This window comes from Scomber scombrus, chromosome 7, assembly GCF_963691925.1.
Source record: "Scomber scombrus chromosome 7, fScoSco1.1, whole genome shotgun sequence".
Taxonomy (NCBI): domain Eukaryota; kingdom Metazoa; phylum Chordata; class Actinopteri; order Scombriformes; family Scombridae; genus Scomber; species Scomber scombrus.
In genome coordinates, this window is record NC_084976.1 from 28,091,800 (window position 1) to 28,116,799 (window position 25,000).

Here is a 25,000-nt window from a genome sequence, read left to right on the forward strand (position 1 = left end):
CTCTGCTTTAAAGTCTACTTTTATGAAGTTTATACATTTTCAGTTTGTGTTAACATTGTCAAAAAGGTGATAAATATACTTTATGTTTATTACTGAAGTCGTACTAAGTGTTGGTGGCATACTGAGGTGCATTATATTGACTGATACTTTTCCCCTCTCATGTGTGTTAATGGAGTGGACAAAATATTTGGTTATCGGTTGCTTGAGATGTGGGAAGTAGCTCATTAGGAGAGATGGCCAACACCTGAATTAGTGTGAATGCTCCTTTATAAATAAAAAGGGCTCCGAGCATTCAGTCTCTCCCTCCTCTCTGGGTTGTTGGGTTTGTTTAGTCTTAAGGTTATTTAGTTGGGGTTTTTTGTCTTACACCTACACACACATTCACACACCCATACACTACAAACATTACTGATGAACTGACACACATACTTCATTTAGTTTATTTAAATACATTTGTTTTACCTAGATTAAAAAGTCATGTGTGGTCCACATATTTTGTCTTACCTTTGATCCAGGTTGTAAGATCATTCAATATAATGCACGCTAACACACCACCATCACCCAATATGACCTCAGTAATAAACATAAAGTAGATTTATCACCTTCTTGACAATGTTGACAAAAACTGAAAATGTATAAACTTCATAAAAGTAGAATTTAAAGCAGAGCTGTTGTATTGGATTGAATCAGATTGCACAGGTTTGTCTAATAAAGAGACCAGTGAGTGTATATTACAACCAGTGTTTGGGGTAACACATTATTAAGTAACATAAGTAACATAAGTAATGTGGCTATTATGGTTATATCACTGCGTGTGTGTACGGCAGCTCGGCGAGCAAGATAGGACAGCATTCACTTTGTGGAAATATTCCTATTATTTTGAATTTGTGGGAGGAAATAAGAAGAACATTACAGTAACATGCAAGTTGTGCCTGTTGCAGTGATGTAGGGATGTGTTTAAAAAGCCTGTGTGTAGTTGTATAACTTGTATGTGGACGTACAGTATGTTTGAGAAGCTACTTTAGTCTAATAAAGAGCTGTAAATGTGACATATTCCTACTATTAGTGTAATGATTTACAGATTATGGACCAGACTTGGATATGTGATGATGGTAGAGTAATTATATTTAAAGGAGGTCTGGACTAAAACATGAGGAATCACAAAAAGTACTCTAACCAGTTACTTTTCTCAGAAGGTAAAGCTGTAATGTAAATAGTTACTTTTAAAAGTAACGTTCCCCAACACTGAACACAACCAAACAGGAGAATATCGCTCAGTGGTCAGATGTGTCAGGGATGAGAGCATTCACATAAAGACCTTGAAGAAGGTCCTAATATACTTCATTGCAATAGTCAAATATAACTTGGACTCGGTCAGACAGGTAGCTGCTAGCAACTGAGGATTCGGGTTATCCAAAATACGCCTCCCTGTATACAAAGCACACCTGACATTGGGAGCTGTGTAGCTCAAACTTTCATCCTTGTAATTGGTTCGGATCGATCACATTGAATCACATTCCCACAACAAAAGAACCACTCCCGAGTTAATTTGACACCAAACCAAGACCACATCCTCAAAGGGGTCTCAGCGCTTTGTTTTGTTCCGCACCAGAGAACATTTACTGTGTTTGGATCCGCCCAAACAAATCGTACCAAGACGGGAAAGACGAACCAGAGTCAGATTAAACCGGACTAAAGTTTTACCTTCATCTGTTACTTCACTTCATACTGTCTTTCCAAACTGCAGCCTTTCAATCCCTTCTTCATTTTACTGTATCTTTTATTTAATTTTACTGACATTATTTCAACATTCAAGTATAATACCTCCACCCTGGAGAACCCTGGTCACTGTCACTCATCACTGCGGTTTTTCGACTCACAACATCAACACGAGTTTACAGTCTGCGGTCGTCGTATCCAACAGCATGAAACTTGATTTCATTTATTCTACGACCAAACAAAAGCCCCACAACGACAAAAGCAGACTGTAAACAGCACCCTGCTGCGGTTTTGTATGTTACTATACAAACTTGTGTGCCAGAAAAATGACACACAAGAGTTTTAAAACCACGACGCAGAGTCAACGATGGCTTTTTTTATACAGAGCAGAATGAACTGGGACACAGGTGTTTTCAGCCATGATCTTAACAAGGGTGATTCAGATCTCTCAAGTCACTGTCCACTATCAAAGGAATGTAAAATCAAGTCTACATTGTTGGCACTGAACTATCAGTTTAATTAAAGCTGCAGGAGAAAAAAGAAAAAAAAGCAAGCTCCAGTCTATAATCTCTGCTTGTCTAATCTCCTCCCAGCGTGACAGCTTTCCAACATGGATGACTTATTAAATCTCTGCTTGGTGCCCTCCAACGGGACACAATGAGAAATGATGTGGTAAGCATGGTGGGAAACTTTTTGTTAATTTATTCACACTGCTCCAAAACTTCAGCAAACACTTTGAATATTTTAGCAGATGAAAGGATTAACAGAGGACAGCTGGATTTCTACTGATGACGGAGAGAGTATTAAAGGAGTGTTTATGTTTTGTTCCACCTGAAGAGACTTTTTAAGATTAATATCTTTGTTCTTTTTCTTAACCTCAATTAGTTTCCTTTAATCTTTCCATTCTACAGTTTACTCAATATGTTTTCCTGTTTCTTTAATCTTTGTTATCCTTTATTTTATTTGGGTATTCTGAATTTTTACATTTTTATCCTTCCTCTGGTGTTTCCTCACTGCAGATTCACAGTGTTGGAGAGTAACTAGTTACATGTAACAACGCTACATAATTTAATTACAAAATAAATGTAACTGGAATCTGTTACTGAGAAAAAAAAATGTGTCTTTAAATTACAGTTACTGATAAAAATGTTGATGATTACAAAGGAGGTTACATCTGAAGTTAGACCTTTAAGATTTTACTCAGGAGGGTTTTTTCCTCATTTTTTAATATTTAACATCTTACTGAATACATATATTGCTGTTTTTAATTCTTTGAAATCAATATTATTTTATATCTAGTAAATAAATCATGATGTGGGATTATTTGGAGCACACGTGGGCTTAAATGGAGTCACAGTACCAATTAAACCCACTTTATTCATCAAATATCTTTATTTTATATTCCAAAAATCTACATGAACTAATGAATACATTTTCAAATGAGAGATAAATGTTGCTTTATAAGAAAATGATCTCCCTTATAAATCATGTCAGTATCCATGAAAAACAGCTGGACTTAGATTTTGGTGCTTAATGGGAACATTTACCCTAACAGCTGAAAACATTGGTTAGAAAATTAGAAAAGTAACCAAAAAGTCATCAAATGTAATAAGTTACATTACTTTGATGAAATAATTTAAATAGTTACATTACTTATTACATTTTAAATAGAGTAACTAGTAATCTGTAACCTATTACATTTCCACAGTAACCTTCCCAAGCCTGCAGATTCATGAGAGGTATGATAGCGTTTCCTCAGTCCCTGTTTTTAGAGTCATTATTTATTTTTGTTTGTTTTTTATTATGTAAAACACTCCGTCTCACATTATTATGAATGATTCTGTATTTCATCCCTCGCTCTTTCATGGTGTCATCTGATTGTTTCCTCTTGTGCTTCATTTCTTTCACTCATTAATCCTCCGTTTCCATCTGTGTGCTGTAACTCTAATTACTTTCCTGCTTTGTATCCATGAAAATTTCCTCACACTTTATTTCACAGACTTTCTTCCTGGCTCCGATTCCTCTTTAAATTAATATCTTATCCTTTTTTAACAGTCTCATTTCTCGCCCTGCAGCCTTTTTTGCCTTTCTTTCCCCCCTCTCTCTTTCTCTCTGGCGTGATGGAGATATGGGATCACTCTGTCATTTGCAGGACAGACAGCAGACAGATGAAAGCAGATCAATAGGAAATAAAACAGACAATAAAAGTTCTTTGATTCTTTCAGCTGTGGGATCAGAGGACAGGAAGCAGAGGAGGAGAGGAGGAGATGGTTCACGACTCACGTCTGAACTCCGCCATGATTCAGATCTTTTTCTTTTTTAAAAATAAAACTTCCATCTCTGTCGTTTAATCTACATTTGTTTTCCGCGTCTTTAAATTGATCTTTACATTTCCATCTTCATTTCATATCTCTACACGTCAATCTCTTCCATCCCTTTCTTTCTTGTTATTGCATTTTGCTCATTTCTCTCAAATCCTGCCGATAAATTGTGTCTACTCCTAACTTATCATTCCTCTGAGATTTGTCTTTGTACTTTATTCTTTGGGGTTTTTCTTTTAATTGTCTGTTTGTTTTTCCGTCTCTTTGCATTTCCATCTGTCTCTTTCATCAGTGTCTCCCTCTGACATTTCAGCTCGGCTCATCTGTCCGCCTCTCCACATGTATTTATATTCAAGTATATCCCAATTTTCTCATTCTTTGTATTTCTATGCCCCGTCTTGTCTTTGTTGCACTTTTCATCTGTCTATCTTTTCCCTCTTTCTCAGCGTTTCACCCTCCGTTCCCCTCCTCAACGCTCGCTTTACCAATCCCACCCCTGACCACATCCATATGTTAATAATAAAGTCTGCTCCAGCTCCACCACATCTATGAGGAAATCCTCTGGCAGGTCATCTATGTCTGCCTGATAAAGAACAGTACAGATGCTTCATCCTCGCTCTTCTCTTCCTCCCTCTGATTTTTTCTCTAAGATGACTTTTAAACTACGGTTTGTGTCAGGTTCAAAAATCTGGCCTGACCCTGCTGGAACCGATGAGGATTGTGTGTTATCCTGCCCGCAACCATTGCGGCATTTAATGAGCCCGAACCTGATTAAAATCTGGGGAAGATAAATAAAACGAAACTTGACCTGATCAAGCCTCGGGGAATTAAGAGAAATTAGAACCAGACCCGACCCGAAGCCCGTCTGGTCGGGGCGGGGCTGAGTCGGATTGGATGGAGAACCAAGACTATCAGAGAGCATTTATCTGATCCTACTGATATTACAAGGGGTTTTACAACAAACATATAGTTTTTAATGGCTTAATGCTACCTGGAATTGGATGAAAGACAAATTTATATCCAATATAATGAAATAAAGCTGAAGAGATCGACTGATTTGTTTGTTCATGACTAATCGAATTTGGGCTGCTGAGAAAAAAGAAAAAAAATAAACAAGCATATATGAGATAAATATATGAAATTCAATGAAAATGTTTCATGGTTTAATGATGAGCGGCTCAAACCTGTTTTACATGGTCACCAGAAAAAAACTACAGTATCAGCTGTTTATTATAATGCTTAAAATAACCTGTTAAAGCTTTCTGATAACTAACGTTTAATGGTTATGTGAAGTCTTACTGTCCTTTCTGTGGTGTGATATTGTTATAGCAAAACCTCTTATGGAAGAGATACATAAATAGTCGTACAAAGTATTTGACTTTAATACAGGATCTGTTGGCATCACATTAATAGTTAACATTAGTTTCTTTAAATCATGATCACGGTAATTTCTTTATTCTTAAAAAAGAAGCTATAGCTGCCTCAGATCAGAAAAGGCTCATATGAAGCACTTTTGTAGAAATATTATGGTTCATTTTGGAAAACGCTGACGACCAACAAATGTTGTCTTTTGGGCAAAAGTACCATGAAGCTGAAGCCAGTGTGGCAGGACTACTAATGGCTGCTAGATGCTCCAACTGACTCCCATGGCACCGTTTATGGCACCAACCATAAACTGCAACTCTGAGCTTCGAACTGGCTGCAATGCAAACCAACGGGTGACGTCACACCTCGCTACATACATCTTAAATTAAACAGCTTATGTGCTCGACGCTGTTGACTTTGCAAAAGGACGACGAAAATAATAAAGTAATAACTGAGGGGAAAAGCAACAATACTCTTTTACTTCCCTGCCTTCAGGCAAACACCTGGCAATAGCCTCAGGAGGTGTGTGTGTGTGTGTGTGTGTGTGTGTGTGTGTGTGTGTGTGTGTGTGCGTGTGTGCGTGTGTGCAGGAAGACTTGGCTTTGGCCTCTCATCAGGACATAAAACAGTCAAAATCCTTCAGCCTATCACACAAACACACACACACACACACACACACACACACACTGAACACTGAGTGTCAGTCAGCTGAATGAAAGACAGCCATTCATTGATAAGACAGACAGTCATATAAACAGACTGTCTGAGAGAAAACAAACCAGACCACCGTCATCCTCTGTGCTCCATTCAGCCTCAAGAGGGATCTTAGTGTGTGTGTGTGTGTGTGTGTGTGTGTGAGAAGGAGAGAGGGAGAGAGAGAGAACGAGAGAGAGAAAGCACTGATGGGTGTAAATGTGTGTGTTCCTGGGGTGAAACATCTCCTGGGGGAAGTCAGAAAAATGATTGAGAAAGAGAGAGAGGAAGTTTCTCGGCTCCCGTCGGTCCTTTAATCTGATACACAAACACACAGAGCAGCTAAGAGCCAGCCATTCACACCAGACCCCCCCCCCCCCCCACACACACACACACACACACACACACACACACACACTCTCGCTCTTCATGAACCCACACACTTGTTAATGTGCAAACACACCGAAAAGCAAACTGAGACAAGAGTATGCACACACACATACACACACACACACACACACACACACACACACACACACACACACACACACACACACACACACACACACACACACACACACACACACACACACACACACACACACACACACGCACCAAAACTACACTTTATTCCAGTACTTTACTTTATTTCAGTCTCTGCTTTTAAACCCGTTTTAATGTTATTTAGAAAGGCTTTTTTGTCTATTTAACATAATATTTTAAACTTCTCAATTACATCAGTGTTTGATGACACCTTAAAGGACCAGTTTCCGGGGATTTGGGTAAGGGGCTCGTTGTTTTACTGCAGGTCTGTGTGTCAGTGTATCTGATACCAGAGATGAGCTGAGCTGACTCCTTATCAGGTATCTTAACGTGATGCATCTCCATCGTCACTAGTAGTCAAAATAGTAGTGTTGTAGATCGGTGTTGGTCTCGAGATCACATTTTTAAGGTCTTGGTCTTGTCTCGGAATCTACGGCATTTTTACACAGACTTGACTCGGTCTTGGTCTTGGTATGCCCTTCCATTTGGTCCTCGGGTCTACGGATCTGTTTCATATTGGGTCTGAATATACTTGTGGTCTACAGGCATACACAGTGCAAGAAACATGCAGACATAATCCAGTAAACCGCTTCGTACTGTATAACATACATGAACACACACATACACACACACACACACACACACACACGACATCTACTGTGAAATATGAGCGTACACATTATTACACACACATTCATACATGTGAAAACACAGAAATGGCCAAACGAAACATGAGCACACATACGTATATATACATGCTTGAAATTTGCACTTCCTCATACACACTCAAAACACACACACACACACACACACACACACACACACACACACACACACACACACAGGGAATGAGAGGCCCGGCTGTTAATGGCGGTGGTCCTACGTTCCACAGTGGGATCTGTGTTTAGCCATGTTTAGAGCTCCATTTGGGGCCAGATAAATCAAGCTGCTGTCTACCAGAAGCCTCCATTAGGGGCCCGGCGAGGCCCCTGGACAGCCTGTCAGTCACCCCGTCAGTCAGCAAGCCGCCCCTCTTCCAGCGTTTGAACTCATAATTACAGAGGGGAGGCTCAGCTCGGCTCGGCCCGGCCCGACTACCCGAGCCCCCTCCGCCACCTCCCAGATGGCAGCGCTCGCTAGCCCCGCGCTAATGCTAATACTAACAAACGACGGACGTTTCACCTCTAGAGGAAACAGCGCCGGGGAAAATATTTATGGAAACTGAAAAGCTTCCCTCCCTTTTTTTTCTGCCCCCTTTGGCCTCCCTTCATCCATTTCCACAAACTCCTTTTAAGGCCTTTTTTTTTTAGTTTTTATGTGTTTGAGTGACAGTCCCGGGTTTCCCCCTTGAGTTTGAGAAGTTAGCGAGTTAGTTAGCACTAGCGCCGGGCTAACCTTTGGCTGCCACAGATTAATCAAACACCAGTTAAAGGGGAGAGTGTAAAACACAGGGGCCGCAATGACTGATGGCTTTTTAAGCAGTGATGGGGGAGAGGGGGGTTGGGGTGAGGGGGGTGAAGAGGAGAAACACACCTCCAACCAGGACAGAAGACAGGAATACTCACATAGCGGAGCTGGAAATGAGCTCCAAACACCAAACAAACTGGTGAATTTTTGTCCATGGCTGGTTTGTCTTCTCAACCAGCCACTTTGACACGTAACAAACAATCATTCATGGGGTCTCGCTTTATTCTGAAAGTCATCAATCATATTCGGCTGGTCAAACGGTTCAAACATCGGGGTGTATTTTGGAAGGCGGCCACAGCGGTCGGGCAGATGAAAAAGTTTCTCTGCGCTTAGACGTACGCACACACATCGAGTCAGACGTGGCTCGCTAGCTCTCAGGAATTCATGAATAAAATATAGGCTCATAAAGGCAGCATGAACAATGGAAATATTATCCTCTGCTGCATAAATGCACAGCCGACCACAGAGTGTTCTCACAGGGAGCTCGTTCCTCTTATCTCTGACGGCTCGTCTGCGATGGCCGGCCGCTGCATGTGGAGACACACACACACACACACACACACACACACACACACACACACACACACACACACACACACACACACACACACACACACACACACACACACACACACACCGCTAACGAGGGGGAAATCCCCCCCATCACCCAAGATTGATGCAGAAAATTTACCCAGCAGACATTCCTCCGGGCCGAAATGAAAGAGGTGCCTGGTTCACCAGCATTCCTGATTGGCCACACATTCCTTTGCTATTCTAACAACACTGTGATTGCTGGCGTGGAGCCGCCGATTCATGAGGTAAACATCCACAAAAATTTCTGCTTTCTAAACACTCCTGTGAGGTTTCACCTGGTGGAGGTTTTTTGACCAGGAAGTCATTGATTCAAACGCCTGATACTGACCAGAAAAAGACTGTGAAGGAACAATGTCCTGCTTTTATTCATGGAGTTCACTGAGTGCCTCTGAGCAAGGCACTGCCTCTGAAACAAGTGCACCTTTTAGTTTCACATTTTGATCAAACTCAGTGATTGTTAAATGGTCTGTAAACCACTTTCTTCTCAAGAGATTGAAAAAACCCCACAAAATTAAAATTAATTTTTAAAAAAGAGTAAAAAAAATGTATTTATGAAGAAAAAATAGCTCATGAGAACAAGACTATTTTGGAAAGAGGGAAAGAAGGGAAACGTGACTGAAATACTGAACCCAGTGAAAAAGCAACACTGATAGAAAAAAAGGCAGAGTATCAATAATCAAATTAAAAGCATATTTGATTTTTGGCTCATCTTACTCCCCTGTCAACCTTCTTTTAAAAACAAGGATGTGTTTTTTCTTCTTCTTTTTTTTTCTTCCATGCAGCCAGAGTGATGTATCTTCACAAAATCCATCATGTTACAGAAGCCAAACTGCTGAGCTGGCCGTGGCCTCAGCAGCACGACTCCTAATACTGACATGAATTATTAATTTGACGCATTCATCACTCTTCCGACCGGCCGTCGATAGCCTCCATTATGGCGGGCGTGTATACATTACAGAGTGTATAGTGTGTCAGAAACTTCCCGCATGCGAGCGGCTGGATGGCGGGAAGAGAAGGAGACAGAGAGAGAGAGAGAGAGAGAGGACAGATGGACAGGAGTGACGGCAGAAAGCATTAGCTTGAGTCGTAATATCAGAGTGAGATATCAGGCAAGAGTGAAAGGAGCAGCAGGAGATAATTTAACAGGTAATTAAAACTGCAGCCTGGAAGTCAAGAAACACAAAGTTTGAAGAGGTTACAGAGTTTTATAAAGATGAACAGACAGAAAAAGAAAGAAAAATGAGTGGAGAATTTTGGAGCCATGTGTTAGTCGTGTTTAGGCAGAGCGAGACTGAAGAAGACACACTGTTAAACGACTAATAAATTAAGATGATCTAGACATCCCTTGTGTGCACTGTAATTCCTATGACTGTTCTCTCCTTATTTTTATTTATATTTTAATCATTTATTCTATTACCTCAGCAATGTCAGAAATTGTTCCACAGATCGCTATTTCTAGCTCATACTGAAGTCAAGCTGAGGATAGACGGGGATACGGGATATTTCTGTGGTGTAAGGTGTCAAGTGCAAGGATCACATGCATGAGTTCAGGTGAGTTAGGTGGAAAAAGGCCAAATAATTCACAAAAAAGCCACAAAAAATCACTTGGTGGACTTGGTGGTTTCCTTATTTCCCCTCAGTATAGCAACCACACTGCAGGACCTTAACATTGTGTTATTACCACAGCGATTTTATTACACTGTAGTCAAACTATCTCATTATTTTAAAGTCTCCATCTAGCATGCTTAAAAAGACACTGCTGATGCTGACGATGATGAAGTGGTAGAAGATGAATCACAATTAGTGCTGCTGATTTATGGTTCATCCACTAATCACAAAGCTGGCGTTTCAGAATGTCGAGGTATCCTCGGGCAAGACGCTGAACCGGCCGAGCCTTTTCCCTTCATGTAAGTGGCCTTGTGGCTAACCTGTGTGTGTGTGTGTGTGTTTGTGTGTGTGTCTGGCAGGCTTTGTAGGTGAGTCTCTTCAGTAAAAGTGCTGTTGAGAAAGGTGATGTTAGTATATCAGCCATAATGTCTAGATAAGCTCAGGGTGTAGCTCAATGTGTGTCCAGAGTCATTATGGTCACACCCACAGAATAGAAATAAAGTCCCTGTTCATGCAACGTTACGTCAGTGTCTCCACGCTCTTCTTCACAGTAGATTTGGTCCAGACGTTTAAAGGCTTGTTATCAACCAGGTAATTCAAGAAAATCATTCTAAAACCAGAGGACAGCTATGTTTCAGAGCCGCAGATTTAGGAAGGTAGGCAGGTGCATGAAAGGCTGAATGACAGGCACAGTTTAAAGCACTTTGTATAAAAGTGTAATGTAAATGTAAATGGCCATTTAGCATTTATCGTTTAAACAAAGCGAGCATATTAACATTTAAAAGCAGGCATGTTTTGAACTGTTCCCCTGATAGATTGTCCTGGAAATAACCGAGCCAACCCGAGGTGAACGCGGTTTATTTGAGTTAGAATCGCATTAAGAACTTCAACGCGCTCATTAATTTCCTCTCATTAAAGTCCAACAATGTCTCTGAACTCTTGAGAGTGAATGTGCGTTGAATTAATGTGCTGTTAGAGCACCGTGCTCGCCGGCAGGGAGAGTGGCTCTGATCACGCAGAGCCAAACAGTGACGTACTGACAGCTTCAACAGCTAATGAAGAGGATGATGTCACGCAGGCGCGCTACGCTAATGAGAAGCTAATGGCGATGGAACGGATGACCGCCAAGCCGGCCTCTGGAGTAAACAGCGAGGTCAAGGAACCATCACTTTGTCTAACACACACAATATGACAGTGACAGTAAATGCGGTCCCACCCTCACATACGTCAAAGTTAAACAAAAGGGGCGAGACAAAAGCTCTTAATGGACGCTTTGTTTTAAAAAATCTGTTTTACACTGACCTCAACAACAGCGCACACACACGCACACACACACACACACACACACACACACACACACACACACACACACACACACACACACACACACACACACACACACACACACGTAATTCTATGTAACACAGAGTGAGAGGGATATAGGGTGTCCGCACATGAGCTGATACAAGTGTACCAGTAACAGGTTGCATCTGTTTAAATTAATGTGACTTCATGCCTGTGTGTGTGTGTGTGTGTGGTGTGTGTGTGTGTGTGTGTGTTTGTGTGTGTGTGTGTGTGTGTGTGTGTGAGTGAGTGAGTGAGAGAGAGAGAGAGAGAGAGAGAGAGAGAGAGAGAGAGAGAGAGAGAGAGAGAGAGAGAGAGAGAGAGAGAGAGAGAGAGAGAGCTCACAGCTAATCACCTTAAGACAGGAAATCCATAAATCAGCAGAAAACAACCCTCATACTATAAATCTACACTAACAAGTCAACGCTCTGTGTGTGTGTGTGTGTGTGTGTGTGTGTGTGTGTGTGTGTGTGTGTGTGTGTGTGTGTGTGTGTGTGACAGAGAGAAAATGACTCCTAGAGGTAGAACATTCACCTCCACAGCCACAGATCATTTAGGCTGCAGTGGCAGCAAGGTGCTCCTTCTTCTCTGTCATATAATACAAATCCTCTCGGGGTTCCTCAGGTGTTCTCCTTCATGTTCTGCATCTATATGGACTCTTGCTCTCAGATCCATCCTAATCAGATGCTGACCCACCTAAGCTGACTCCTCTCATCCTGAACTTTCTAATTCGAGCCCCATCTGGATCACATCAGACACCATTAAACCCTCCCTAACAGATCTACGTGTGTGTCTCACCTGGCTGTAAGTGGCGTCCAGCAGTGTGTCCAGGTTCTGTAAGGGCGCCGGGGTTTTGTCTTTGAATCGAGTCAACAAGCGGCGCTGGATGGCTCTGAACTGGACCGCCCGCTCCGACAGCAGGTCCTGGTACTGCTGAGCACTGACACGCAGCTAAAAAAACACACAAAAACACATTTATATGATTTGATTCGTTGTAAATCATAATCACAAATGTTTTACTTATTACTGTAACTTGGAACAACGAATACATTGTGCCAGCATTTATAACTGCATCTATATTCATTACTGCCATTCTTTTTATTCTCTTTTTTAAACCATCTGTTCTCGTTGGCCTTTGACATATTGCAAGACGTTGACTTTATTTATTTGATTTGATTTGATTCTTTTTTATGGTATGGCTGTTATTTTTACTCATGTTTTATGTCTTTTCATTTATTTTATTTGAGTTTTATATGTATTTTATGCCTCGTGGGAGCTGGAATGTCTTTTATTTATTCTTCTGTACACTTTGGTCAACTGTGGTTGTTTTAAAGTGCTTTACAAATATATTTTGATTGGATTGGATGTGTCTGTTGCTGTTTTTATGTGTTATCAGCCATTGGGGACACACAGTTTCATTGTACTGCTGTGCAATGACAATAAAAGCACTGAATTTAATTTAATTTGGAAACTACAGAAAATCAATAATGCACATTTTACAAATACAATCCACTATGTAAAAACAACAAACACAGATATACAACATCTAAATTCTACTAATTGAAAACAAAAAGGCATCACACACCTGCAGCACATATGTCATCAGCCTAACTTTAACTCCACTTTTCTCTGTCTACCTGATCTCTTTGGTGACCCATCCATGCTCAAATATATTAACCCTACAGCAAAGATGATTCTTGTTGCTTTAACCACCACAACATTAAAAAATATGTGTGTGTATGTGTGTGTACCTGGAAGTGGTGGTCTACAGACAGGAAGTACTCCTGCAGCGGGATTGGTCCGCTGAAGCTTTTCTTGAAGTCTTTGACTCCCAGTTTAGTGAAATGCAGATCGAACCTCTGCACCAGCTCCTTCACCACTAACCACATGTCCTCAAAACTGTCACTCTGAATGCGGTAACGCTCTGTCAAAGAAACAGACAGATAGATTTAGACAGCTGGTGGATATGGTAACAATAAAAACTTCTACTGAAACTTTATTTAAGAAATTATAGATACCAAAAAGCAGCAAAAAGTAATTAATAGAGCTCACGACAGGTACAAAATAGGTGTCATTATTAAACTTTCAACAGTTATTGAGTCAAAATTAAAGAGGGCAATAAATATGTCAACTGTTGTCATTAAGAAATAGTAAAATGTCTGAAGTCAGACTTGATTTCAGGAGGTTTTTATGAAGTTTTGAAAGAAATAATAGGTATTTTAAAAAGTTCCAAGACGTTTAGAAAGGTGTCAAATAATACCGAAAGGGGTGAAAGGGGGAATCACGAAGTATCATTAAGTACTGTGAGATATTAAAAAGGAAGAAGGGGTGAAAAGGTGTCATGAAACATTAATAATAAGTAGTTCCAAGAGGTATCAGAGGGTGCTGAAATTAAGAGGTCTCAACAAATAGGTTTGGATATCATCTGGAAATCGAATCTGGTAAAAGGTTTTGACTCCTGAACATGTGCTGCGTCAGAGATAGATTTCACCCATGTTTAAACCTTCGTAGACGTAAACTAATGTGTTATGAAAATATCATTTTTACGGAAAAATCTCATTTATTTAGTAATGTTGTCAGACTCACGGGAGGTCTTGGAGGCCAGCACGGTAACTTTGGCTCCTGACAGGAACTGGAAAGCCAAACTATTCCCATCCTTATCTTCTGATTTAGCTGAAAACTCTGCGGAGGGAGAGACAGAAAGACAAGAGAGCCGTGTGATGAGACAGATAGGACAACAAGCCTATCGTGATGCAGGATGCCAACAAAGGTGAACAAAATACAGTCACACTGTTCACAAAGACACATGATATAAGAGGCACAAATCTCTCTTTACACACACACACACACACACACACACACACACACACACACACACACACGAAAAGCACTGAGAGTGTGTTTAGACGTCAGAGCTGCTGATTGCAGCTGATTGTCAGATAAGTGGGAAACAGAACAGAAGATTCCCAGGACTGAAACACACACACACACACACACACACATACACACACACACACACACACACACACACACACAGAATCAAAAAATAAATAAACATGCATAAACATATTGGGCATAAATACACACCCATGTACACAGATACAGTTCATTATTCACATAAATGTATACAGATTGTCACAGATACTCATTCCCGCTCTCTCTCTCTAGCTTTCCACATCACGCTTATGTCATATTTAACTTTGTGTAACGCCCCCTAGTGGACACTTTAATGATCCTCCGCTATGACACAACATTAGCTGACAACCTCTGACGGACTTTGTAGGTGTGGAACTTGTCGATTTCAGGAGAACTGAGCAGAAATGTGTTATTGTTCCTAAGAAGAATGGATTGTTTCATCACCGATAGAGCTGATTGGTTTGGGTTAAGGTGATTTACAGCTAGCCTCCCAAGAGCCCCACATACACACACACAGTCATTAGACAAGACACAGCTGTGAAGCAATGGATGAGTTTTATTGAGCGTCACACACACATTTGAGATGACTCTTTTGTCTTGAAACAATTTGAGTGACTTTGTCTAATAAAAATGTTTAAAAAGTCACGAGGAGGCATTCGTGTGTGTCAGTCGGGGAAAATCTATAATGCTTGTGCGTCATAAGAAAGCCTGAGAAGCTCTTTTGAAAGTTGAAAACAGTGTCCAGTTTTCTTAATACATCAATTATTTCCGTTTTTAAACTACTGTATGCTGCAGATAGTTTTCTAATAGCTTGGTTTAACAGTGTCTGATGGCTGCATGTTGATTTCAAAGGTTGTACGAAACAAAAACAACAAAAAAGAAGCTTTTTTCAGTTATGTTATATAGATGGAGACACTGTTTTTCTATCTAAAATATAAGTTAAATAAATGCATGCTCTTCTTTTACATTGTCATAATGTTTTCATGTTGCAGAATCAACAAAAACTTGCACATTAATAAAGTGTAGTCAGTCCAGCTAACTCCTCTAATATCTTAACCCTCACATACTGTTCATATTCTCACTCATAAATACACCGATTCACATTCAAAAATATGTAAATGGTTAATAAGAAACGTGTGATTCAAAGCAGCACAGACAGAACATCAGGTGTATGTTTTACCTGGGAAGATGGAGTTGAGGTCGACCGGCGGCTGGTTGGTATCCACGGTGATCTTAAACTTGGTGGTTTTGGTCGGAGAGGCGGGAACACTCACCAACGCAAGAGGAAGACTGAACCGGGCCTGAAGAACCCTGGGAACTCCTGAAGGGGGAAAAAAAGTAAAAGAAAGAGAAATGTGAGTTTTAATTTTTAATATTTTGGATTTTTATTTTTCCATGTTTGCCAAAACTGAATGTTTGCAATTCTCCGCTTTGAGTCGTCAGGTTTTTAAGGCCTCGGACCTCTGCAGCAGACTCTTCTCTTCAACTGACAACAGTTATCTGCAAAACAATATGCTAGAGTAACTTATTAATTAATTAGATTTATTTATCTTGGATAACAGATAAGTTCATCAGATAAGTGATGAATAGCTGCTCAAAGATGCTACTATGGATTTCTGGAAAAAAAATTTGGAAAACGGAATATGAAAAAGATCTAAAAAATCTCAAATGGTGAGTGCAAATGCAAAAACGAAAAAATTAAAATTAAAAATCATTTAGTTTTTTTCTGTTTAAACTTTTCCATTTTCCCTTCTCTAGGGTAAAACATTTTCCAAAAAGTCTACATATGAAAAATGCACATGGTTCTACAAATTCACAGAGAGGCATGGAGAAGTTACCAAAATATATTTATTCACCCGATAAATTTAAATGTCCTTTTTCTTTTGGAGTTTAATTAGGGCTTGATTACTTCTAGTATTGTAGTCAAATAATCATCTTTTTTTAAATTTACCTCCATTAACTTTCTATTTGGACTTTTAATTTGAGTTGACCAAAAATCTCCTCCACGTGCTACGACTACACTGACCAACCACTACTCATAATTATAATCGTCAATTAACTCTCCGTTATTCTATGTGACACTTCCTCCTTCCTGAAAAACAACCTTACACAACCTCAACGCCCACTTCCCCTTTAAAGTGGCGCCCATCTCCGCCAAAAACTCCCCTACAGCGAATCAAGCGAGTCGCCGCATCGACTTTTTCGGCTTTCTCTCCAAACAGCAGCCGGGTTGACATTTGTTAACACAGTCAACACTGCAGATATTCACATTACACGAGCATCTGAGAGCTACGAGACCCAGAGACTCAACATCAACACCGGGCTTAGAAAAAAAACTTTAAAAAAACGTGTTTGTCGAAGATCCGAAAGGGAAGTTTTGTGAAAAGTGGAGGAGGGAAAAGGAGGAGAGGAGGAGAGTTAAAGCCAACTACAACTATGTTCTGAGCTTAAGCAGTGCTGAGCTTGGCAGAAATCTACACTTAGCTAGAATAACACAGCAGAGAGGGAAAGGAGGGATGGAGGAAAACAGTTGTTAAGAAGAGATGGAGCGAGGGAAGCGAGAGGGAAAGAGGAGGTGAGCTAACGACAGGAGAGGGAGAAAAACCTGACTCGGACAAAAAAAAAAAAACTGAGTGGAAATAAAACAGCGTGAGAGAGACTGAGAGAGAAATAATATGAGGAACGACAGGAGGGAGGGATGTTTTAATTATGGAACGTTCCAGATTATTACAGATAGTAATAATTACCTGCGACTACTGTGCACCTTTTCATTTACAGACGTGCAATTATTAAGTGATTATGTGAATAATTCAATTGTGTATAAATACATGAGTCGAAACAGAGAGAGAGAGAGAGGGAGAGAGAGAAAGAGGGGAAGCCAAAGAAAACAGTAGAAAACAGAAGAAAAGCAAAGGAGAGAGAGAAAGAGTGGATGGAGTTTTAGAGGGAGAGGAAGTTTGACTGTGGTCCACTTTCTTCTCCTCTCTGGTTTAATTTCTCGCTGACCCTTCGTAGCGGGTGATCGAATAGTTAAACAACAAGTCACATCCAACAAACACATTATAGAGAGTTAGATACACATGTTGTCAAAGTGAATAACTTACAAAACGCCTTAAAAATCGTCCGTGTTAAAAATAGTAACGCTGTTAAAAGGATAAAGTCACATTCAAGGGCCGCATGCAGCCCGATGTGATATGATGTGGGCCGGATTATTAAAATGATGGAAGGAAGGAAGAGAGGGGGGAAGGGAGGGAGGAAGGGAGGAAGATAAGACAGGAAGGACAGAGGGAAGGAAGGAAGGAAGGAAGGAAGGAAGGAAGGAAGGAAGGAAGGAAGGAAGGAAGGAAGGAAGGAAGGAAGGAAGGAAGGAAGGGAGGGAGGGAGGAAAATAAGAGAGGAAGGAAAGAGGGAAGGAAGGAAGGAAGGACGGACGGAAGGAAGGACGGACGGACGGACGGACAGATAGACAGACAGACAGACAGAAAGAAAGAAAGAAAGAAAGAAAGAAAGAAAGAAAGAAAGAAAGAAAGAAAGAAAGAAAGAAAGAAAGAAAGAAAGAAAGAAAGAAAGAAAGAAAGAAAGAAAGAAAGAAAGAAAGAAAGAAAGAAAGAAAGAAAGAAAGAAAGAAAGAAGACAGGAAGGAAAGAGGGAGGGAAAGAAGGAAGGAAGGAAAGAAAAAAGGAAAATAAGACAGGAAAGAGAAATGGAAGAAATGGAGGGAGGATGGAAGCAAAGAAGGAACGAAAAGAAGACAGGAAGGAAATGGGACCCCTCGGTGGGCCGATTCTGGCCCACGGGCCTCATGTTTGACACCCCTGCTCTAGAAGATCTCCTTCAATGTGTTTTCAATGTAAAGTGATGGAGGCCAAAATCTACAGTCATTAACCCTTACATACTGTTCAGGGTCACATTTGACCCATTTTTTATAATTGACAGCTGTAAAAACATCATATAAACATTTATTTCAGCTGGACTTTTCCTAAAGTGACCCACAGTGTACACAAATGGAAATAAAATTCATCTTTTTTCCCCCTTTTTTTTTTAAATTTTGTGCAGTTGATGCACAGTTTTAGACCATAATAAGTGATTGTAAATGTCTTTTCTTTCATAAATATATAGAATACACTATCTGACGGCTTCATTGAGGATTAATCAAACATGTATTAATGACTGATGGGGGATTTATTAATGTTAATTAGTGTAAAGACTAATTATGAGTCAGGATATGAACAGTATGTAAAGGGTTAAAAGTAGATGATCAGCTTCTATTGAGCTTCAGCAGTGTGAGTTAGTCATATCAAGTGATATCTGACACATTTACAGTCTTTTTAGCATCAGATTCCCTCTTAGTGTTTCCCTGTTGAGCTGTGGTGGAAGTATAGTAACAAAAAAGACTTTGGCTGTAACACTGTAACACTGTAACGTTGAAACATAGAAGATGAAGATTTGACTCATTTGGGAACGGCTGAAGCTTCATATTAGCTTCAGATCAACTTTTAAATACTTGTGGATTTTGTCCCTCATCACTTACATTACACAGAGATCTTCTAATAGTCAGTATGAACAGGAGGAATGATTACAGCAAGGAAAAAACAGCTTTAATGTTTTGTATTTGGGCTCCTAACCATTGTTTTAAGACAGACTTGAACAATGGTGAACTCTCACCCTTGAATTATTTGTCTCGTGGGTCTGATCTGTTTTTCTCTCCTTCATCATCCAGCTGACTCAGAAGTCTTTGATGTTGAATTTCCCACCAGCAGGTGAACACAGTACGAAGGGTCTGGATTTAAATGAATGCTGATCATCCAAACAGCAGAAATATCAGACTGAGATCACTAAATTACAGCGTCAGGTTTGAGTTTTTAACCCCTACTGTTGTCCTCGAGTCAAGGAAGGAAGGGAGGAAGAAGGCAGGAAAGGAGGAAGGAAGAGAGGAAGAAGGAAGGAAAGGAGGGAGGAAGGAAGGAAGGGAGGAAGGAGGGAGGGAGGAAAGAAGGAAGGGAGTAAGGAGGGAGGGAGGGAGAAAGGAAAAGAAGAAGGGAGGAAAGAAGGAAAGAAGGACAAAGGAAAAAAGGAAGGGAGGAAGGTAGGGGGGAGGAAAGAAAAGGAGAAGGAGGGAGGGAGGGAGGAAAGAAGGAAGGGAGGAAGGAAAGGAAGGAAGGGAGGAAAGGAAAGAAGGAAGGGAGGAAGGATTGAGGAAATATGGAAGGAAGGAAGGTAGGAGGGAGGGAGGAAAGAAGGAAGGAGGGAGGGAGGGAGAAAGGAAAAGAGGAAGGAAGGAAGGTAGGAAAGAAGGACAGAGGAAAAAAGGAAGGGGGGAAGGTAGGGGGGAGGAAAGATAGAGAGAAGGAGGGAGGGCGGAAAGAAGGAAGGGAGGAAGGAAAGGAAGGAAATAAGAAAGGAAGGAAGGAAGGAAGGAAGGAAGGAAGAACAGGGGATGGAGGAAGGAAAGAAGGAAGGGAGGAAAGAGAGACGAAGGAAAGAAAGACAGAAGGAGGGAGGAAGGGAGGAAAGAAGGAACAGTCAAAACAGACGGGGTCAATGTGACCCGGGAGCACGACACGAAGGTTAAGTAATAAGTGTTTCAGTCGTTTTGAGGCTTCTCTGTGGAGGAATACACGGGAAGGCCTCAAGCATTAATCATGTAAAGGAGCTGCAGTTTATTCACGTTTTATCCTGTTTACTACAAATCGTACACTTTAAAATTTAGATGAGCGTTTTCCGAGACGCGGCACTGTAACGTTGATGCTAATCAGAGCCGACACGATGTACACGATGTAAACCGTGATGGATTGCCTGACTCCAGCAGGGTTTTTCAAGTCTGTCCAAGTTGAATTTCATAACATGTTGAAATGAATAAAAAAAACCACTGGCTGCCTGGAAGCAAGGAAAACATTTTAATACTTCAAAATATCATGGTATGCTTTGGAAAATCATAAACACTACGGAGCAGTATATGTGATATGGGCTAAATATGCAAAAATATGCATGGTCCTCTAAAGCCTTTCCTGTCTAAAACCTTACTACTGTATTTTATTGAGTATAATATAAAGTCAGAGTATATTTAATGTTTTATTGCAGTACAATATCCACTCATAGTAACTACACCACTATTTAAACTTCTACATTTATGATGAGGCATTGGCAGCACCGTGACTCATTGATTGTATGTTTTTTATGATCTTTTTTCTTGTGAAGCACTTTGTGAATTTTGCTTCTGTTAAAGGTGCTACACTAAATACATGTATTATTATTGCTACGGTTATGGAGAAATCATTGCCATGGTTTTAAACAGAAACAGTCTGCCGGGACCTTAACCCTGATATACTGTTCAGAATCTCCTCATAAAAAGTGTTTATACCAAATGTTGAAGCACAGATGCCTTTAGAAAGCATCAATAGTCGATCTGACTGATCAATAAATGTGATTAAACCTTGATTCATGTTTCAGAGAGCAGAGAGAGTGTATTGTTTAGCTTTTACACCACTAAACATCTCCTATCACACAATATCACGTCCTATTTTACCTAAGACATGAAAATATAACATAGCAATAATGATGTAAATGTTATTTTATATGTAAAGTGAAAATGAGCAGAACTTTATGGAGCTGTGGGGTTTATTGTATAACCATTAGAGCCATCAGCCTGCACTGCTACATCATAAAAAGAAATCCTCATAACTACTATCTTATTAAAACTATTCACTATTCATTTCATTAAAACACATGGCAATAGATACGGAGATAATTTGACCCAGAACAGCCTCGATGGACAAAGATTTGTAGTACAACATTTTAAAATATTTGCATTTTTGTGCATTTTGGGCCATTTTAGGAAAAGTCGTCAAATTTCAGGGTAAAGACATTTGGGGTGTTTTTTTAAAAAGGTCAATATGGGTCAAATGTGACCTGAACAGTATGTAAGGATTAAGCATGAGACAAAATGTCTTCAGTTAAACGAGGACAAGACAGACATCATACTCTGTCCTCCTTTACCTTTCTTACAACATCAGATCACATGCCGAGAATCTGTGTGTTATATCTGACAGCAAAATAAACTTCAATAAACAGGTAAATTCTGCTGTCAGGTCCAGCGTCTTCCAGCTCAGAAACATCTCCAAAATCAGACATTTCCTCTCACTTTCAGACCTAGTAAGAGTAATCCACTAATGGACTAATATCATGCAAGCTGGACTACTTTAACTCACTCTCAGCATCTTTCAAGCTCCTAAATTCAATGCAAAATCCTCCTAATTGTCTATAAATACCTCCATGGTCTCGCCCCTGCATATATTTTAAAACTTCTCCCCCCGTAAAAATGAAATCCTCCCACCTCAGCATGTTGGCAGCGTCCTGTTCATTGCTTTTAACTGTGTTTAATCTGTTTTATTTGTCGTCTGATTTCTTTAGGTTTTTAAATTTGTGCTTAAACTTTGTTCTATTTTAAATGTTTGCTCCCGTTACGCTTGTACGTGCACACATATGTCTGCCTTTGTGAAGCACTTTGCTGCAAAGTCTGTTTGCTTTTTAAAGTGCTGTATGAATAAAATAAACTTGAAACCTGAAACTTGAAACTTGAAACAAAATGTGCCTCAAACAATATTTAACCACAATCTTTCATCAACTTTAACTTTCAAAGTGCTTTTAAAGCCTAACCCTAACCACACACGGGACCCCAGATGTGAACTTCAATCTGTGGCCTTAACGTTTCCCCCCAAAACACCTCCTACTCAGTTTCAATGCTGTGTATAAATGTAGTAACCTTTATATAAACTCGAGAGATCATTGAGTCAATTATAGAGACAGAAAAAGAACAACGGCAACAGCAGCAAAGAATAAACTATAAAAAATGTAAATAAAATACAATTATACAAAGCAATTACAAGTAGATTATAGGATGTTTTAATGTCCAAAAGGTGTAAGTTTGTCTGGTACGTTAAAGATAAAAGCAGTTTTTTCCAAGTTTAGACGGAATGGGAACATAATCCAGGTAGTAATAATGATACCCAATGCAACAGACCAATTTCTTAATATAGCCCATATTTAAAAGCATTTTTTAGAAGACAGGGTTGTGAGGACACTAACCCGAAATACACAGCACATGTGAAACACACAGACTCAGAGAAACTTTATCAGGCTGAAAATCTGAGATTTAAAAGATCAAAAATATGTTTTCAAACAGGAAAAAAATGGGGTTTCTCTTGTTATTAGTATCTCTATATGCTCATAACTCATTGTGAAATTGGGAGTCTTAATTACTTGACTACCTGCAGAGATGAAGCTTCATAAATGCCCCAAAAAACAGAGCTTGACTTACTTAAAGACCAAAGACTGACATTTTCTCATGCAGCTTTAGGTTACATTATTCTTAAGTAAATCAGACAGGAATGCTTTATGTTCACACTCAGGCTGTGTTTTAACATTAAAACAAGAAACTCTATCCTCTGGAATTAATGAAGGTGTGTGTGTGTGTGTGTGTGTGTGTGTGTGTGTGTGTGTGTGTGTGTGTGTGTGTGTGTGTGTGTGTGTGTGTGTGTGTGTGTGTGTGTGTGTGTGTGTGTGTGTGTGAGTGTGTGTGTGTGTGTGAGTGTGTGTGTGTGTGAGGAGGGAAAGAGCGGAGGAGGAAATATAAGCAGAGTAATAAAAAGTCAAACAGACAAGGAGAGGGGAAAAAAAGCGAAGGAGATGGAGACAGAAGTGATGAAAACAGAGATGACAAGATAACAAAGTAGAAGATGAGAGATGGAGGGAAGAGAGGATGTACGGAGGGGAGGGGAGGGGGGGCACATAGGGGTAAAAGAGGAAGGGGAGGTGAGGTCATGAAAAGCTGAAAAAGGCCAGGAGAAACATTTTTCCATCTCAAATTCAGCATCGCTATTTACTAGTCATCGCTGTGTGTGTGTGTGTGTGTGTGTGTGTGAGTATATATTTGTGTATGTGTGTGTGTGTGTGTGTGTGTGTGTGTGTGTGTGTGTGTGTGTGTGTGTGTGTGTGTGTGTGTGTGTGTGGTTGTAAATCTCCTCACGTTTCACAACACCTCTGTACGTTCCCAGGCTGTTGGCACCACGTTACAGCCCACAATGTAGAGACTTAAATACATGAGTATCAGTGTATCAGTGTGTGTGTGTGTGTGTGCGTGTGTGTGTGTGTGTGTGTGTGTGTGTGTGTGCGTGCGTGCGTGTGTGTGTGTGAGTGAGAGAGAGAAAAACTGCAATTTTCACAAAGTAAATATTTAAAAAGCCTAATTTTTATTCCATCAATGAGATTGATCAGGATTTCCATACAGCTGTATTATGTTAAAATTATAAATTCAACAATAAGTATAACATTTATTTTACTGCAACAACTCAATGACATATAAATGTAATAAAAATCAAACCTTCTCAGTAGTCTGTCTATTCTCATCATACAAAGCATCCCTGCTGTGATGACCTGTAATAACCCTCAACCTGATATGAACCCAAAACCCACATCATCATCATCATCATCATCAGCTGTTGATTTTAGTAGTACGTGTGTCCTCCTTTGCTCTCCTGTTGCTAACCCTAACCCTCAGGGATCATTGAGAACCGTATCAAGGAAAAGCAGAAGGCAGAAACTTTAACTAAACAAACTGATATTGAGACTTGTGTCCTCAGATTTCTATTTCTTAAGGAAGCCAAGTGACTGAGAAGGTGGAAAAAATGCACTTGGAGAACATCTGGATTTTAAACTAATTAGTTTTTCCTCCATCTCGATTAACACAAGCACAGCTCTCACTTAAAGGGGCGATATTGTGCTATTTGTGATGTTACTTATATACTGTTAAGGTGTCGGATACTTCTGCAAAACATGCTCAAGGTATCAAAGTTAACAAATGTATTAATGATCCTTGTGAGTTAAGTCAGGGCTTCACGTGGCTCTGAATGCTTCGGCTCATCGTTCATGCCAATAATCGTCCGTCTCTTCTCTAGCTTTGGTTGCTACGGTTATTTATTATTTTCCTCATGTTGCTTTGTCCACTTATCTCATATTTTGCATCAGATTTATGTTTAAACATGCACAGATATATTTGAATAGTTTATCATTTCGAATAAAAAGCAAGAAAAAGTAATGAAATCATACTATAATTATAACTTGTTTCAAAGCTTGTTGATGTAGCAACCAAAGCGGCTAAAGCTTGGCCAATCATAACAGAGAGGACTCAAAGGGAGGCGGGCCTTAAAGAGACAGGAGGTAACTGAGGTTCTATGAAATCTGGATGATCGACAGAGACGATATGAAGTACACGTGCATGCACAGGAGGGCGAGACATAACACTAACAAAGTCAAAAAGGCCTGTTAAAGGCACCGAGCAGTCATCTACAGACTCTGAGTGAGAATGAATTCCAGAGGTCAATCAGTATTCACTGAACCTTAGTTTAGTTTGTAACTCTCACTCTATTTTATTC

At 40.0% G+C, this 25,000-nt stretch overlaps 1 protein-coding gene across 1 annotated transcript in view; it reads right to left on the reverse strand.

Moving 5' to 3' along the window:
* The window catches only part of bbs9 (Bardet-Biedl syndrome 9), a 217,983-nt gene that overhangs the window by 128,875 nt on the left and 64,108 nt on the right, over window positions 1-25,000 (reverse strand). Inside the window, exons 15-18 of the mRNA XM_062423178.1 lie at window positions 15,751-15,891; window positions 14,241-14,336; window positions 13,406-13,578; window positions 12,453-12,605 (exon numbers count right to left, since the gene is read on the reverse strand). Coding sequence (XP_062279162.1) covers window positions 12,453-12,605; window positions 13,406-13,578; window positions 14,241-14,336; window positions 15,751-15,891 — 563 coding nt within the window. The remainder of the gene's footprint in view (window positions 1-12,452; window positions 12,606-13,405; window positions 13,579-14,240; window positions 14,337-15,750; window positions 15,892-25,000) is intronic.